This window comes from Balaenoptera ricei, chromosome 14 (genome assembly GCF_028023285.1).
Source record: "Balaenoptera ricei isolate mBalRic1 chromosome 14, mBalRic1.hap2, whole genome shotgun sequence".
In the NCBI taxonomy this organism is placed as follows: domain Eukaryota; kingdom Metazoa; phylum Chordata; class Mammalia; order Artiodactyla; family Balaenopteridae; genus Balaenoptera; species Balaenoptera ricei.
The window spans coordinates 16,492,214-16,508,598 of record NC_082652.1 but is presented as its reverse complement, the minus strand read 5'-3'; the positions used below and the strand labels follow the sequence as shown (position 1 = coordinate 16,508,598).

Genomic DNA, 16,385 nt, shown 5'->3' with positions numbered 1-16,385 from the left:
ATCCATTTTGAGTTAATTTTTGTAAAATGTGTGTGGTATAGATCCAGGTTCATTTTTTAGCATTTGGATATCTAGTTGTTCCAGTACCATTTGTTGAAAAGCTATCTTTTCTCTACTGCATTGCTTCTGAGCCTTTGTCAAAAATCAGTTGAATGTATATTGTGTGGGTTTATTTTTGGATTTTCCACTCTGTTCCATTGATCTCTTTGTCTGTCTTTACACTAATACCATACTGTTTTGATTATTGATACTTTTTAATAATTTTTGAGATAAGGTAGTTTTAGCCCTCCAACTTTGTTCTTCTTTTTCATAGTTGTTTTGGCTATTCAAATTTCTTTGCATTTCCATATGAACTTTAGAATTGGCTGTTTACTTCTACAAAAAAGCATGCTGGGATTTTGACTAGGGTTGTTTTAAACATATAGTTCAGTATGGGAGCACTGGCATCATAACAACATTGAGCCCTCTGACCCATAAGCCAGCTGTATTATTCCATTTATTTTTGTCTTTGGTTTTGCTCAGCAATATTTGTATAGTTTTCAGTGTACAGGTCTTTCACATTTCTTTTTAGATTTATTCTTAATTTTTTTATGCTCTCATAAGTGGTATTTTCTTTTTCAGGTTTAATTAATTCACTTTATTATTCTTGTGTGAAAACACGAGCCTTGTGCAACACAAGATGGTCAATGAATTGCTGATAGGGAGCCTTGGTGAGCAGAGTCCCCTTTGAGAGGTCAGGTGTAAGATAGCTGTAGGTCTTAGAGGTGGCATCAAAGGTGGCCTTGGTAAAGTTGCCCAAGGAGGCAGTGCAGCCGCTGACCAAGGTGTAACACTTTTCAGTATCTGCTGTCAGCAGCAGCTTTGTGGCCACGAAGGCCAAGACAGTAGCAGTGGATCTGGGTGCAAGGATGAAGCATACCAGCAGAGAGCTGCAGTATCCTGTCACCTTCAAGGAACTGTATGGGGTTTGCCAATCTTGTGTTCGCAGGAGTCCCATTACCCATGACAGCGGAGAGGTTGGCCAGGAGGATGGCCCTGTGGATGGCAGTGGTTACCTCCTTGGAGCACTTAACACCTAGACCCATGTGACTATTACAGTCCCTCATGGCAACAAATTCCTCGAACCTGGACTGCTGGCCAGCACCATTCTGCTTTCACTGCTTTCAAAGGCATAAGGGACTCCCCTAGGTAAAAGTAACCTCAGATCGAGAGGAAGAAGAGATAAATCTCCTTCAGGGACTTAATCTTCATATCCTTGACCTACGCAAACACTGATAAATTGCTGATTGCAAGAGAGAAAAAGGTTTTTGAAAGTATTTATGTAGAGTTTTTTTCAGTTGTTGATTGTTGACTGCCAGTGACTACCCTCTTCAGCCTTGCAGCAGTCTGTCTCAAGCTGCAGGTCGCTGGTGTGATTTTCAGTAAACTGTCCCCTTTGGTATAACTCTGACAGGTACTGGAGGCACAGAGAAGGCATCAGAAGGAGAAATCTGGCATCATACCTACCTCGCCAACACCCTACACTTATAACAAGGTAGGAGAGGCGATACTAATCTTTACCCCTTGGGTGTAGCCCCTCTTCTCCTATGAGGTGTTTGTGGCCCTCTGGGAAGGTGGCAAATTCCATTCTTATCCCTTAATATTGCTGCCGAAGAGGCTGAAAGCAGCCACATATGCAGAAGAGTGGAATTCAAGTATTTGTCTGATGAAATAAGATTCATACTAGTTTAGGTTTTGCAGCAGGAACCAAAGGCTGTGATCACCTGGAGGTTATTTATTTGGCTAGCTGTACAGTCCACTGATAACATTTAAAAGATATGTTTGTCTTGCTTTTTTGAGGTGGAGGCCATTTCAGAGAATATTATTTGTCCATTTATGGTGCCATTCTTTCTAACCCCATAAAATACCCAACTTAGAACAGTGTCTAGTACACACAGCAAGTGCTCCCAAGTGTTACCTGGTACTTCACAGTTCTTAATCAGTAGCCTACACATCAAGCTTCTCTGTTCTAAAGTATAAGAGGTTTAGGGCCTCTTGAAACAGGTCCTAGAGGTCCTGGAGTCACTGAGTAGATCAGAAAAAAATGATGCTGCTTGGGGACTCCAGGTGATATAGATGGTAGAGAGGGAGAAAGGCAGGCCAGCTCTTCCTGGTCCCACACCTTTAGAGGGCCCCACATATTCCTAATGCATGTGTGTGCACACATGCAGGCATACATACCGAAGAACACACAGGCTTCTGTGGCACTCAGGACCCTCCACTTGCACTGGCACTGGCACAGCATGACCAGAACTCTAAACAACTACTTTCATGATTAACACTGTTCAGTCCCCAAGTAAGAACTGCTCCACACCATCTTGATCTACTTGCAAAACTGTAGGCAGCTGTGCCCTTATATAGTGAAGGTTGGAAGTGAGGGCTGTGCTGATTATAGTCAGTCAGAAACTGCTTCCTGCTTCCCAATGCAGGCAGGAATTGAGTGGTAGAAGCACTTAGCTAACAGAGATATTAATTTACTTGATACGGTCTTCTCATCATGAATACAATGGATTCTTGTGTGATATATTATTTCCCAGTACTATTTTTTTCTCCTCTTCCTGTTCCATGTTGTGAATCTAGTGGTGTTTGTGAATTAGCACGGCATTCATAAAATTTACACTCCACAGATGAGTAATATAGTGAAATAAGTTCATATTACTTTTGAATGTGTATATATGTTGGTCTAGTTATCATCTTTATATTGGCAACTAAGTGAACACTGACTGCTACATTTGCAAATAATTTTTTAAATAAAAATAATGTAAAAAGATGTAGTTAAATTTTCAAAAGTTAAATAAATACATCAACCTTAATTAAAAAGAAAAAGAAAAAGAGGCAGTAGGCCAGGTGACTTGCTGTGACTCCACCACCATTCAGCTGTATGATGTTGGTTGGTACACTTAGTTTCACTCTTGACAGATGACCTTAGAGATGACAAGATCTCTGTAGTATCAGTTTCCTCATGTGAACTATTTTTTAAGATTTCTTTTCACCTCTATAATTTTATAAGTATGTTCTACAGCATGGGTCATGTCATCTATAAATGTCTACTAGTATGATGCCAAGACATGGCTGAGAGTACCTGAGACACCTCATTTTCCAGGCTTCACTCAGAGCAGCGCACAGCTGTGGTGTGAGGAGCGTGTGGCCACAGTGGCAGGCTCCCTGGGCTGCCTTTCTCAGGTGGACACTGCTTTTGTCCCGCAATTCAGGAGGGGCTTGGGTTGAAGCCTCTGAGGACCCAGTTTCCGAGGCAGGTAGAGCTACATTTAATTAAAATAGGAGTCCTTTATTAATAAGCACGCTGTGACTACAGGCCATGAAATCACCTTACTATCTACAGACATGGTAGTTAGTGGCAGTTTTGTTTCATTCAGAATATCTTCCCCAAGAATGGTCTTGCAAATGGGCACAGTGAGTCCTTCATGGCCAAAGGATTGCTTTTAGCCTCCTGTTTTTCCCTGCAGTGCCTATCCCTAATCTTTGTCAGACTGCTTTGGGCCTTTATAAAATGACTTGTGCTGTTTTATAGAGTCAGCCCACCTGTGTCCTAGCTGCTTTGTTCCTGCACCCTCAACCCTGCCCAGGTGGACAGAGTAAATGTTTCACAACCAGCTGGCTTATATCTATCACTTTTCTGGCTGGGGACAAAGTATCATACATCTGTACCCAATAATCAAATAGCAGCTTGGGCCTAAGCAGTGAGAATAAAAGTGACTATTTTACCCCAGACTGGCCTTGTATATATGGTGTGCACATGTGTAGTGTTGGTAGCACTTAATTCTCTTAAGACTTCCTGAAGCTTTTACAGTCTCTGTGAAGTGATTCTCGGAGATATCAGCCTGTGTATATCAGGGGCTGTTTCTGGGTCAGTCCTAGGGACTTTATTTTAGAGCTGTGCCTCTGCTGTGAGTGACCATGTTCTTTTTGCTTTCAGAGCTGTGACTTGTGGTCCCTAGGGGTGATTATCTACGTGATGTTGTGCGGATACCCTCCTTTTTACTCCAGACATCACAGCCGGACTATCCCAAAGGATATGCGGAGAAAGATCATGACAGGCAGTTTTGAGTTCCCAGAGGAAGAGTGGAGCCAGATCTCAGAGATGGCCAAAGATGTTGTGAGGAAGTGAGTCCCCAGGCCACTGCGGGGGGAGGCCAGGGAGGCCTTAAAAGTGGTGGAACACAAAGGAATGTTGGGTAAAGGAAAGTCATTTGTTTCCCAGGCATGCTCCTTCTCATTTCAGCATTACAGAAAATTTTCCCTGGAGCCTGAGATGAGAGTTCTCAGTGTCCACACCTTGGTGAAATTGGAGCTTTGCTCCCTCCTGTTGCACTCCTAGAATTTGTCCTTAGGGTTGAATCCAGGTCCCTTGGTAGCCATTGTATCTGTGAGCATTAATTTAGGACCTTAAATGGTAACCCCCCTGGTATACACTTCCTGCACGGAGGCCGGTCATTTGGGACAGACATGATTCCAGGAACTGAACTGTGGTGCTAAAATGACCATGATGCTTTGGGCTTTTCATTCCTTAGCTGCTGTGGGAGTGTGTGATTGGTTGTGCAGGGCCTGGACCCCACCTCCTGCCCTTCCTACTGCTAGTTGGTTGCTGTGGTGTATATTAAGATGGAAAGGTTTAGAAGAATTAGGGTTAGTGAATGGATGATGGAGACTTGACATTCAGAGTCCTTTGGAGAAATTAGCTAGAGCACTAAGAAAGAAGTCAGACCTAAATATGAGGTGTCTTTGCTTTTTCTACCCACCTGTGTCAGAGGCTTAGCTGCCTGGGACTTGGACGTTGTTCTGGTATTCCTATTCCTATTGCTTGTTCTTCACTGAGTAATTTCTCCTCTTTTGGTTTCAGTTTCTTCATCTGTAATGCGATAAAGATAAGCATTAAAGGGGCAGTACCTGGGAACTGTCTCCTGATAGTACAGCTGTTTCTCTATGGAGATTACTCTCTTTCAGAAGTGAGCTTGTTCTGTTGGTTAGGTGTTTATGTATTCAAAAAGGGACTAGTTTCTAAAATATACAAGTGAAAGTTAGGAGGGTGGAGGCAATGTTTAAATCATTGTTTGTCTTCCTATGCTCTTTCCCTGCTGTATTCTCAGTTACTTAACCAAAATATCAGTATCCTATAATTGGTTCTTTGCAGTTCTGTAGAATATATTTCCTGTCCCTAGAGCAACATTGATTATCTTCTTTCAGCATTGAGATTCTTTTCTAAATAATCCTTTCTTTAGAATCTGAAGCTGTTTGTTCACAATGATCCAGAAGGTTACAGAGAACATGAAAGAGCAAGTAGGCGTGTTGTCCTGACTCTGATGTTTGGAATGGGAGGCTATGTATTTGGAAGAAGGTGCTGTAAAAGGCCCAGGGAATATGCTGGGGTGAGCTAGGAATTGCATCAGGATAAATGTACAAGATGTAAAGAACTATGGTCAAAAAGCCGATGGTACAGAACAATACATTAGGCTTAGAAGGAAATGCCATCCCCTTCTCAGAGATTAGATTTTTAGCTTTTGAATGTCTTTGGAATAAAGGGTTCATGTCCTGCCAAATGGTGACATCTAAGAGTTTTATCACAAGTAGCAACCTGGATTTTCAGAACTGTATGACCCCTCGACTAATTTTACAGTCACTGTTAGCCAAAAGAGCATTTTGAGTCCCTTTTGGAAATTATAGCCCACTGTCCTAGAAACATTAGTCTGGGGATTCAGTGTCTCAGGAACTGTAAGCCATATGTAAGATTACTTTACTGAACCTAGAACTCAGTCTGTGGTATCACTGGACTAAGCCTTTTCCTACCATTCTTATCTCAATTTATTTAGTATATAAAGAACTGCCTAAGGACAGAGTGCCCTCACAACTAACGGTTAGGGACGAGAGCCCCACCTCTGTCCTGCAAATAGAAAGCCTAGGCTTGTAGGAGTCGGTGGAAAGTCAGAAGCTGGAGCTGGTTAGAGCCAGACCCAGGAACTTCCCGGCCTCTGCAAGCAACTGCATGGCAGCCCTGTTGGCCTTTTCTCCACAGGCTCTTGAAGGTCAAACCAGAGGAAAGACTTACCATCGAGGGAGTGTTGGATCACCCCTGGCTCAACTCAACTGAGGCCCTGGATAATGTGCTACCCTCTGCTCAACTGATGATGGATAAGGTTTTGAATGATGCTTATTTTGTTGGCCGAAAAGGCTGTGTTGGGAAGGAATGCTGAGGCTTGACTCAATGAGGGGTTAAAGGCAAAACAATGCAGAGCACACAGTCTTTCCCAGAGAAACATCTCTGGTCTTCCAAAGATCAGGATTGGAAATATAGAGATTCTTTCCATAAAAGACCAGATCAAGGCCTGGTAAATACACTAAGGGAACACTCAAAGGACTATCCTCCATATTTGTGCTATGGGGTTGGGGGCACAGAGCAGTATCAGACACTGTTCTTTTGCCCAAGGAGTTTAAACAAGACTAGTTGGAAAGACCAATAAACACAAAACAAAGAGGGAACATTTTCAGACATCAGAGCTTTTGCATGCTAAATTTTCTGTGAATGCTATGGAAATTCAGAAAAAGAGAACATCTTTGAAGGGCTGTAATTAGGGAAGGGTTCCCAAAGAGAAGGCAAAAACCATCACAATTATTAACTATTGTGTGGCATTTTTTAACCCCTTTACATATTTAACCCCTTTTCATGTAATGAAGCCTGACTTCATTGATGGGAAGTTGGTAAAATGGGTGTGGCAGGCCTGGCTTTGAAAGTAGACAGAGGGGTTTAAGTCTTAGTAGGACATAATTGAGAGGCTATTGTAGATTTCTGAGAAGAGATTTGCCACAGGGAAGGTATTTAGGGATGGTTAGTCAGACTTGCAGACTTGCCAACCTAATACTTCTACAATAATCTAGAAGCTGAGAAGCTGCTCTAGGAGCAGAAAAGTAGAGATGAATGAATAGGCTCAATATTTTTGAAGACAAATTTCTACAATTTTTGGTGACTGACTAGATATAAGGGGACAGTGGGTGGCATATCTGGTGACACCATTGACGGAGGGAAATCAGGAATGAGGCTGGTTTTGGGTGAAGGGAAGTCTCTTAGGTTTTAGATATTGTTTAAGGTGGTAGATGGATGTGTGGTGTGGAATCAGAGTGTGGCTGAGAGGGAAAGGCAGTGACACAGACTTGAGTGTTACTGACTTAGAAGGGATGGAGTTGAAATGTAAGCGAATAGGAAAAAAGAATGCTAAGACCTCCCTTAGTTTAGCTGGAGTATGAGAGAGAAAGGAGAGCTAGAAGGAACAGAGTTTTCTGCTATCTCTGATTTGTGTGCAGTTGTCTTCCTGGTTTAAATGTGCCCAGTAGTCCAGAAATGGTTTGTTTGGTCAGTGCAAAATACAAAAGGATTACTTATACCCTCTGGTTGTTAGCAATTGAGTGTTACAGTGTGGCTTTCCTCAAGATCTTGAAATGAAGAAATAAGATTGCCTTCTGGAGTTACTTCAAGATTAGTGTATAATGAAGCCAAGTATGGATATGCATAATCTTAATGAGGAAGAGTAGCTCCTGGGCCTATAAGATGGAACTGCAATGTGACAGTGTATTCCCATTTTTAAAGAAATGATGTGGTCAGGATGCAGGCTGGTCAACTTTGGAAGTATAGAAAAAATGTCCACATATGCAGAAGCTGAATAGTGTCCATCTAAGCTGTGCCTAAGAGATGGAGCCTGAGCTCACAACCTTGAGGTGTTCCCATCTTTTTGGTTGGGCTATCACAGATAAGAAGGAAATAGATTCAAGGGTCTGGGGGCGTGTAGCCAGGGCCAGTTAGTATAGTTCTCTTAAATGAGTTCAAACTCTTCCTGATCTAATGGCATGCTTACCAAGGAACTATTTTTGTAAATTGTCAAATTTTGTTGTTGAAATTCAAACAACACAGAGGTATATAAAATAAAAAGTTCCCTTTCGTTACCCTGCCTCAGTCTCACCCCTCAGAGGTGAGGTGACCTATGGCTTGATGTATTCTTCCTGATCTTCTTCTGGGGAGACATACACACACTCACAGAGTTTGTCTTTTTTTTTTTAAATCCAAAAGTGGGATCGTCTCATTCTTACAAAGCCTTTTCTGATTATTTGCCTTCCCTTATTGGTCTGCCCATAGTGAGAGAACGCACTGGTCATAAAGACAGACTTGAAGCGTGCTAGACCTTATGACAGTTATTTCTCATTGTAAATTAATTGACTGGCTTATAGATCAGTTTGTGAGGGTCTACTATGCTCACCAGGTGAAATGCTTGGGGTTCTGAGCCATCAGGGCTAACGTGACTGTCTACACCATGGGGGCAGTGAGTAAATGCCAGTCAGGGAGGCTTCTCAGGCAGCAGCCTGCTAGCTTTTCCCCTGATGTACATGTATGACTCTCTTTACACTTGCCCTTGCCAGTGACTGTGAGCATGAGCCTTGTTAGTATTTCTTACTTGCATTTCTGTCCGCCCACAGGAAAGAAGGGCTAGCTGTTGGCCTGGTATTCCCTGGGCCCTGCTGACCCATGGGGAAGAGTCCTCTACCTTATCAAAATTTGTATACTGCCAGCATAAGAATGAAATTGCTTTCTTAGTTCTTTGAGATTCTCCTTCCCACTGTCTTAGATTGGCTTTTTAGGTGCCCAGAAATGAATGTGAAAAACTGATGACAGTGTTTGCATTCAGGCGGTGGTTGCAGGCATCCAACAGGCCCATGCGGAACAGTTGGCCAACATGCGAATCCAGGACCTGAAAGTCAGCCTCAAACCCCTGCACTCTGTGAACAACCCCATTCTAAGGAAGAGGAAATTACTCGGGTAACTGAGCTTATTTCTTGAATTCTCCCTCATGGCTGGTGTGGTTGAGTACAGGGTTCTGAAAGGTCAGCCAGGGGTCTGCCCTTTTTTGTCTCTTAAGAGGGTGGAAAGGGTATGTTCTTTAAATAGCATCAGAAGTTGGAGATACTCCAACTATAGTATAGTAAATAATTAACTATAGTTAATTATTTATCTGAAAAATCTGTTCCTTATGTTTAGCGTTAACATCTGTTAAGAGTTGGGTTTTGGGGTCTCACCTTGTTATTACCTCTCTCCCAAACTTCTAAAGCACCAAGCCAAAGGATGGTGTTTATATCCACGACCGTGAGAATGGAGCCGAGGATTCAAATGTTGCCTTGGAAAAGCTCCGAGATGTGATTGCTCAGTGTATTCTCCCCCAGGCTGGTAAAGGTCACACCATTTATGAATGCTCTGTGCGTGTCTGTGTGTGTGCACATGCACATGACTAAAGGAGTGGTTTAATTTGAAGTTGTCTGTTTCATCTTTGTGTTATAAGAAAATAAGTACATTATATAGTCTGTGCCCACTGAAAAGAATGGACGGTGTGAACTCAGAAATGTGAGGCTCTGCCCCACCTTTGGTTTCCTGTAAAATTTCTAGTTTTGGTTTAATTGCCAGTGTCAGACACAGCACGTAATTTTGTATTTTCTTAGTCTGTTAATGAGATTACAGGATAGAGGATGGAAAATGGAAAATGTGAACAGGGTCAGGATTAGGTTGGGAAGGTCAGGAAGGTTGGGAAACACCATATCCAGAGCCCTTAGAGTACAAGGCTGTCATTAACTTGTGAATATAAAGAGACGATCTCCCAAGTTCAGAAGTGGCCCTGGCTGCTACTTGTATCATGGGCAGGGTGGGACTTAAACAGAAGTCCTTTTGAGTGAGAGCTCTCTTTCAGTATGTTCTCTTTCCACCTAATGGGGTATGATGGGCTTTTCTCAGCAGATGAATGAGATGCTTCAAGTAGTAGGCCAGGAAACTGTTGAGTTGACCAGTCTTCCTAGATTCCTTGGGTTTTAAGGGAACTCACTAGTGTGCCTCAGGTAGCCTTCCAAAGTCAGAAATGAGCTTAGGAGAAAGAAGGTAGCCCACTCAGCCTTATTCTCCCTCCCTCTCATGGTCTCTTAAGTTAACCAGGTGCTTTTGCTCAGCAATAGTCTGACATCCTATGGGATGCCTATTTCCCATCATCCCAGCTAAGACTCTGGGGGCATCAGGGAATTTGTGTGAGGTGGTCAGAGCAGGAAGAGTTAAGAAACCAGAAGCGGTCTACATCAGTGGTCCCCAACCTTTTTCGCACCAGGGACTGGTTTCGTGGAAGACAGTTTTTCCATGGACTGGGGGCGGGGGTGGGGGGGGATGGTTTCAGGATGATTCAAGTGCATTACATTTATTGTGCACTTTATTTCTATTATTATTACATTGTAATATATAATGAAATAATTATACAACTCACCATAATGCTGACAGGAGGCAGAGCTCAGGTGGTAATGTGAGCGATGGGGAGTGGCTGTAAATACAGATGAAGCTTCCCTCGCTTGCACACTGCTCACCTCCTGCTGTGCAGCCCCGGTGGTTGGGACCCCTGGTCTACATGTAATGTAAGGACTAGAAGTAATGATAGTCTGGTAAAGCTTGCACCTTTAATCATCACTTCTCAATAAGTTGGACATCATGTCCTTCCATCTCTGACACTAAATTCCCATGATGCTGCAGGAAAATGCAACTTCTTCTTCATCTTTATCAATAGGAGAGAATGAAGATGAAAAGCTGAATGAAGTAGTTCAGGAAGCTTGGAAGTATAACCGGGAATGCAAACTCCTAAGAGATACTCTGCAAAGCTTCAGCTGGAATGGTAGGAGCCTTAATTATGCCTTTCCCCAGGAATGCAGAGAAGTAATTGTGTTTAGAATATGTAGGATCTCTGGGGGCTGAGCTGGGACTGTTTTCAAGTAAAGTAGGGCTGGCGAGTGAGTGGAATACTGTGGGACAGGGGGTTAGCCCTACAGTAACTGCCCAGGCGTACCTGGACATCTGGCCCTTTCGCTTGTTTTCCAGAGTTCAGATGAATTATGTGTCGCAGATTCATTGCTGCAGAGCCCCCGTCACATACGACTTGGGCAAAAAAAGTCAGATCTCAGAACTCCTTCCAGATACCTGAGCTGTTCACTGGGTCATTAAGGAGCAGTATACTCTGAAGGGGAGAAAGAGGGCAAAGTACCACAGAGTCTGCCCTGCTGATCTGCTTAGCTTAGAGAAGACCTGTTTCACTGAAGAGTAGAGAGTGCCAAATCTGCCGCTTATTGAATTTTTTTCCCCACAGGCAAACAAGGTACAGGTGTGTTTTTTGAGCTGCTTTTGTATTGTCTTTCTACTTCAGCAGACTAAACTAGACTTAAGGTCTAGGATGCTCAGGGAAGGGAGCAAACTCATTGCCTAGCTTGATTCTTGGACATGAGAAATCCAAAGTGCTAGCCTGGCTATTCCCATACTTGGAGGAGATTAGCTTCCCTAGGATTTTTTTTTTTTTTTTTTTAAGATTTTGAAATATCAATACAGAAAAGTGATCACATTTGAGGTATGCACGTCCGATGAATTTTCACAAAGTGAACACTCCCGTGTAACAAGCACCTAGAACATGTAGTGGAGCATGTGCCCTCTTTTAACTGCTACCTCCCTCCTCACAAGGGTAATTATGATCCCAGTTTCTAGCAGTATATATTAGTTTTGCCTGGTTTTATATTTTATGTAAATGGAGTCAGAGAAGTCTATGTTCTTTTGTGTCTGGCTTCTTTTAGTCAAGATTATATTTGTGAGATTCAACCATATTGTTGTGTGTAGCAGCAATTCATTCTCATATATATGTATGTAAATATATATATATTCTCTCTATATATATTTTTCTCCATATATATATATATACACATATATATTTTTTGTATTTATATTTATCCATTCTACTGCTGAATGGACATATGGGTTGTTTCCAGGTTTTGGTAATTAAGGAAAGCACTGCTATAAACACTCTTGTGTACATTTTTTATGAATATTTTAATGAACTCATTTCTCTTATGTATCTAGGATTGGAGTTGCTGGTTCATGGGGATATTCATCTGTTTGGCTTCAGTAGGTACTGCCACCAGTTTTCCGAAGTGGTTGTACCAATTTACACTTCCACTAGCAGTGTTTGAGGGTTCTAGTTATTCTGTATCCACACCAACACTTGCTATTTATTGTCTTTTTCATTTTAGTCATTCTGATTAATAAGTACTACTGGTATTGCGTGTCGTTTTACTTTGCCTTTCCCTGATGACTATGAGCTTAAGCACGTTTTAATGTTTATTGGCCATTTAGATTTTGTTAGGTGCCTATTCTTTTGCCCATTTTTCTATTGAGTTATATCTTATAGATGTGTAGGAGTTCTTTATATAGTCTGGATATGAGTTCTGTTGTAGACATACATATTACAAAGAACTTCTCCCTCTTTGTGGTTTCTTGCTGTGCTGTTGTACTGAACATTGGATTTTTACGGCCAGGTTAATAAGCTGCTCAGTTCTACTTGAAAAATGGGGGATTTGAACTGCTTTTGATCAGTGTTGGTGATGGTTCCTCCATGGTGAGGGTGAATTTGACACTGGTGAGATGTACCTTATTGGGTCCCTGTCAAGAATCTTATCACCTCCCAAACGGTTTGGAGACTGACCTTTTTCTTTTTTGGGTTTCAGGTCGTGGATTCACAGATAAAGTAGATCGACTAAAACTGGCAGAAATTGTGAAGCAAGTGATAGAAGAGCAAACCACATCCCACGAATCCCAATAATGACAGCTTCAGACTTTGTTTTTTAACAAGTTGAAAATTTATTCATTAATGTATAAAGTAATTTGTATGTAAATTAATAAATCATAATTTCATTTCCACATTGCTTAAAGATGCTGTATAAATTTAGATACAGGATTTACTAATAGTATAGTTCATTTGTTTTTAAGAAAAGCTCAGTTCCTAATATATTATTACTTTAGGATTGTTTAGTCATATGTGGTAAAGCTGACAGATGGTATTGTTAAGCAAGATTGTTTTATTTGTAATAAAGTATACAAAAACCATTTCCCAGTGGTAGGCAAAGGACCAACTATACTGACCTTTCTGCTTAGTAAACAGTTGAATCAAGTACTGTGGAATCTGGTTTCAATTGCCCTGTGTATTTACTTTCTGCACTATCAATCAGTGGATTAGCTCTGGTGCCAAGAAATTTTTGTGGATCCATGTTGCAGACCGCCTGTTACAGGGTGCCACCTCCCATGATGGAAGAGGCAGGGAGTTGAGCCCTCATTTCTCTTATCCCTAATTCCCTAGAGAAGAGTGGTAACATTTCTTTTTTGTCATATTTTTTTAAAAGGTATTGGTGCATTTCTTAAATCTAATGGGATTCTCTATTGAGTTTATTCTTTTCATGTTTAACCAGAGCTTCAGCCCTCCCAACTCCTTTGAGATCCTACTTTGTCCTCTCCCTTTCCTGCAGCCCTCACCAGCTCCACTGCTTCTTATCTCCTTTCCCTGTTCTTCTGGCCCCTTTTATGGGATGATTTTTCTGAGAAAGTTACATATCATAAAAACTGGACTATTTGGTTAGCATCTAAAGATGGTCCAAGTTTTTTCTCTTAAAGCTACCCTTTTTCTCTAACGTTTCTGCCTGGGTTTCATGGTGGCATCCCCTGGGCTGCATGTATTTTATTTAGCACCCTTCATTTTCAGGAAGCATGGTTCTGGCCCAGAGATCAGATACTTGAATAGAAAACAAGGCTGGGTACTTTTCTACTTTGCTGTTGTACATATGGGCTTCCATAACAAACCATTTTTATTTATTTTTTTAGCAGTTCTTGATTGGTGGTTCTGTGTTGGTAAATGGGAGCGCTAATAGGCCAACTCCAATTCACAGAGGAGAAGAAAAGGGTCAGTAGGCTCAGTTATTCAGTTTCATCCCATCAAATTCTCTTCAATCAAAATCAACCCCACAGAGCTCACTTATTTTCTAACTCCTCCACTTTGCTGAGTATGTCTTCAGGGTGACATGTGGTTAATGTGTCCCATATGTATGTGAATGACTGTTAGGAATATATGATAAAAACATTAAGTATCTCTTAGAAATTACCTTACACATTGGTTCCCTTTTACTTTGGAGAGTTTTAAATTCAAGGCATTTTTTGAGGTAAGGCTCACTAATTTTCAGTGATTGATAACTGCTACAAATGGATACCCCGTAAGGAGAATTCAATACTTTTAAACATGGCAAAATGTAACAGGCAGCAGAGAAAAACAAAATGTTTTCTTATTTACTGACCAGAAAACTTAGCTGAGAGTTGAATTAAGGGTTGAATTATTGTTTTTCAGTGAAATGCAGTCTTACAAATCAAAATCACTTCGTACAATCAGGAAAAACTCTGCACTTGTTTCTGGAACAACTGAATACCTGTTATTTTTCTTATCTTAGGGCAGAGGTTCAGTGTTCGCTTGGGAGAGGAAGGCAGTAATTAACTTTGTTACTCTTCTTTTTCTTCAGAGGAATCTTCTAGCATGCCCAGTCTACTATTAACTTCTCAAATTTGTTATCTGGGTGTCTTCTAGAGGCTCAAGATGATTTCCTTCACTGTGTGGTGAATTTTAGGCAAGATCTAAAAGGGTATCCAAAAGATTCTTCCTTTTACTCTGAGCAGCAGTTGCCCATGTTTCTTTAGTCTGAATTAAACTGGCCGCGAAAATGAGTGCTGTGTCCAGACAGGTCCATGCTGAAAGTTTGTGAATACCCTGGAGGATGCTCTAGCTGGTGTAACTCAAAAGTGGGCCCTATCCTACAGAGAGCTCCTTGACAAAACAACAGCTTCCGAAAGACAGCACTGTTTGGTCTTTAAAGTAGAGTTTTGTTTATGGAATTTGTTTGTAGGCCAGTAGCAAATTCTGCTTTAACTTTACCAGTCAGGTTTACTAATAAAACATTCGCATGTACTGGAAGTGAAACAAAATCATCCTTGTCTCTTTTGGCCTGTCTGTCTAATGCAGAAAGTTCACACTGTAAGAACAGTTCTCATAGGCAGGAGGTTACAGTCTCCAGTTTTCCTACATGATCTGCTAACCCTTTGCTTACTATAAAACCATTACTTATCACTCAAATACCTTTAGACTTTACCATAGTTATTAATCTGCTTGATGTGAAACAACTTTTGTATTTTTCTGGCTAATGTATTGTATAAGCTATAGGAGAACACCTGTCAGAAATTTATTGTCTGAAACATAGATAGGAGGAACTGCTTTTTAAAAAGAGTTTTGTTTTTGTATTCATTTGAGATAGAACAAGTTGAAGGAATTATTGGTTGAAGTAGAAGTCAAATGATTTAAATCAGATCTTGTGTGTGAATGCTTGCGTGCGTGTGTATTTATTGAAGAAAATGTGTCTCAATTTGAGAACTGGAAAATTGGATATTTGATTTTAATTATATTTTTATTTATTTAAAAAAGTAGAAGTGGTCTTTCATTATTGATTTTTTTGTCCCACAGAATGACTTAAATTTTCCCTGCCTGTTTGGTTAAGACACAGGGGAACATCTTAAATCTGTGATAATTTCCAAGTTACATAATTTTAAGAGGCTTTCCTCTTATACAGAACACAAGGAGAAAAGAAATCCAGCTGGAAATCATTTCACCATTTTTGCTGTAAATTTTTTAATGTGTTTGTGATATGATGGTATTAATTTTCTTGCTAGATGCAGATGATTAATTTTTTCATCTGTATTAGGAATTAAATATTAATTGGGGATAATGAGTTGATCTACTCTCATGCTTATATCTGAGATCTTGTAGTATTATTCCATTCTTTTTTTAATTATATAGGGCATTTCTCCATTTTTGTTTGGTACGTATAGCCATAACCCTTATTTTGAAGGTTTTATATTGTAGATATTTGACTTAATATAAAATTATTTTTATGCAAGATAAAAGATGTAGAGTCTTACTTTAGTTATCTTAGGATGCAAAGGAGAATAACTGGGCAAGGAATGTGGTTAAATAGGGCTTTTTTCCTTTTAAATTTATACTGCTAAATACACCAGGAGATCAACATCAAAATCAAATCCAAGGACTTCCATAGGCATTACAGTTCAATTTTAGTTACAAAAGCAAAGAAGTCTTTAAAAAGTTCTTCTGCAGTCCATTTTTATTTTCTTGATGAAATGGTAACTAGATACCTGGTTAATCAGAGTTTAGTTTTATTCCAGACTTTGTTTTTATGTTGGGAGGAATTGAACTTTGATCTTGGTCACTTGTAAGTCTCCATAGTGAAACTGAACTCCTTTCATTTAACACTTAGTATGTTTGTGCATTAGGAAAACTTATTAGAGGAAAATTATGTTTATATGCAGACACAAAGTGTCTAAAATCATCTGTTATGAACAAAAATTAATGAGGGAGAATTTGTGCATCCACATACAAGTTTTCTTGAATTAAAGGAGAAAAACC

The 16,385-nt window shown here is 40.5% G+C and overlaps 2 protein-coding genes and 1 pseudogene across 8 annotated transcripts in view; 1 reads left to right on the top strand and 2 right to left on the bottom strand.

The window, feature by feature from the left end:
- The window catches only part of MAPKAPK5 (MAPK activated protein kinase 5), a 43,629-nt gene extending 30,833 nt beyond the window's left edge, over positions 1 to 12,796 (top strand). Inside the window, exons 8-14 of one of the 4 annotated variants that reach the window (XM_059894991.1) lie at positions 1,454 to 1,534; positions 3,977 to 4,164; positions 6,071 to 6,191; positions 8,727 to 8,857; positions 9,147 to 9,268; positions 10,629 to 10,733; positions 12,604 to 12,796. In XM_059894991.1, the coding sequence (XP_059750974.1) occupies positions 1,454 to 1,534; positions 3,977 to 4,164; positions 6,071 to 6,191; positions 8,727 to 8,857; positions 9,147 to 9,268; positions 10,629 to 10,733; positions 12,604 to 12,698 (843 nt within the window). In that variant the 3' untranslated portion in view covers positions 12,699 to 12,796. Of the gene's footprint in view, positions 1 to 1,453; positions 1,535 to 3,976; positions 4,165 to 6,070; positions 6,192 to 8,726; positions 8,858 to 9,146; positions 9,269 to 10,628; positions 10,734 to 10,936; positions 11,665 to 12,603 lie in introns of those variants that run through there. The other 3 variants (XM_059894992.1, XM_059894994.1, XM_059894993.1) reach the window with 3 other exon arrangements.
- TMEM116 (transmembrane protein 116) overlaps positions 1 to 16,385 on the bottom strand; it is a 188,575-nt gene that overhangs the window by 19,168 nt on the left and 153,022 nt on the right. For 2 of the 4 annotated variants that reach the window (XR_009497317.1, XM_059894996.1), the window contains exon 11: positions 4,800 to 4,909. Coding sequence is in view for 3 of the 4 variants with exons in the window: in XM_059894996.1 (XP_059750979.1) it covers positions 4,805 to 4,909 (105 nt within the window). In the remaining variant the exon portion in view is untranslated. Of the gene's footprint in view, positions 1 to 929; positions 1,036 to 1,137; positions 3,303 to 4,799; positions 4,910 to 16,385 lie in introns of those variants that run through there. The other 2 variants (XM_059894998.1, XM_059894997.1) reach the window with 2 other exon arrangements.
- On the bottom strand, positions 641 to 1,260 carry LOC132348042 (small ribosomal subunit protein uS5-like; annotated as a pseudogene).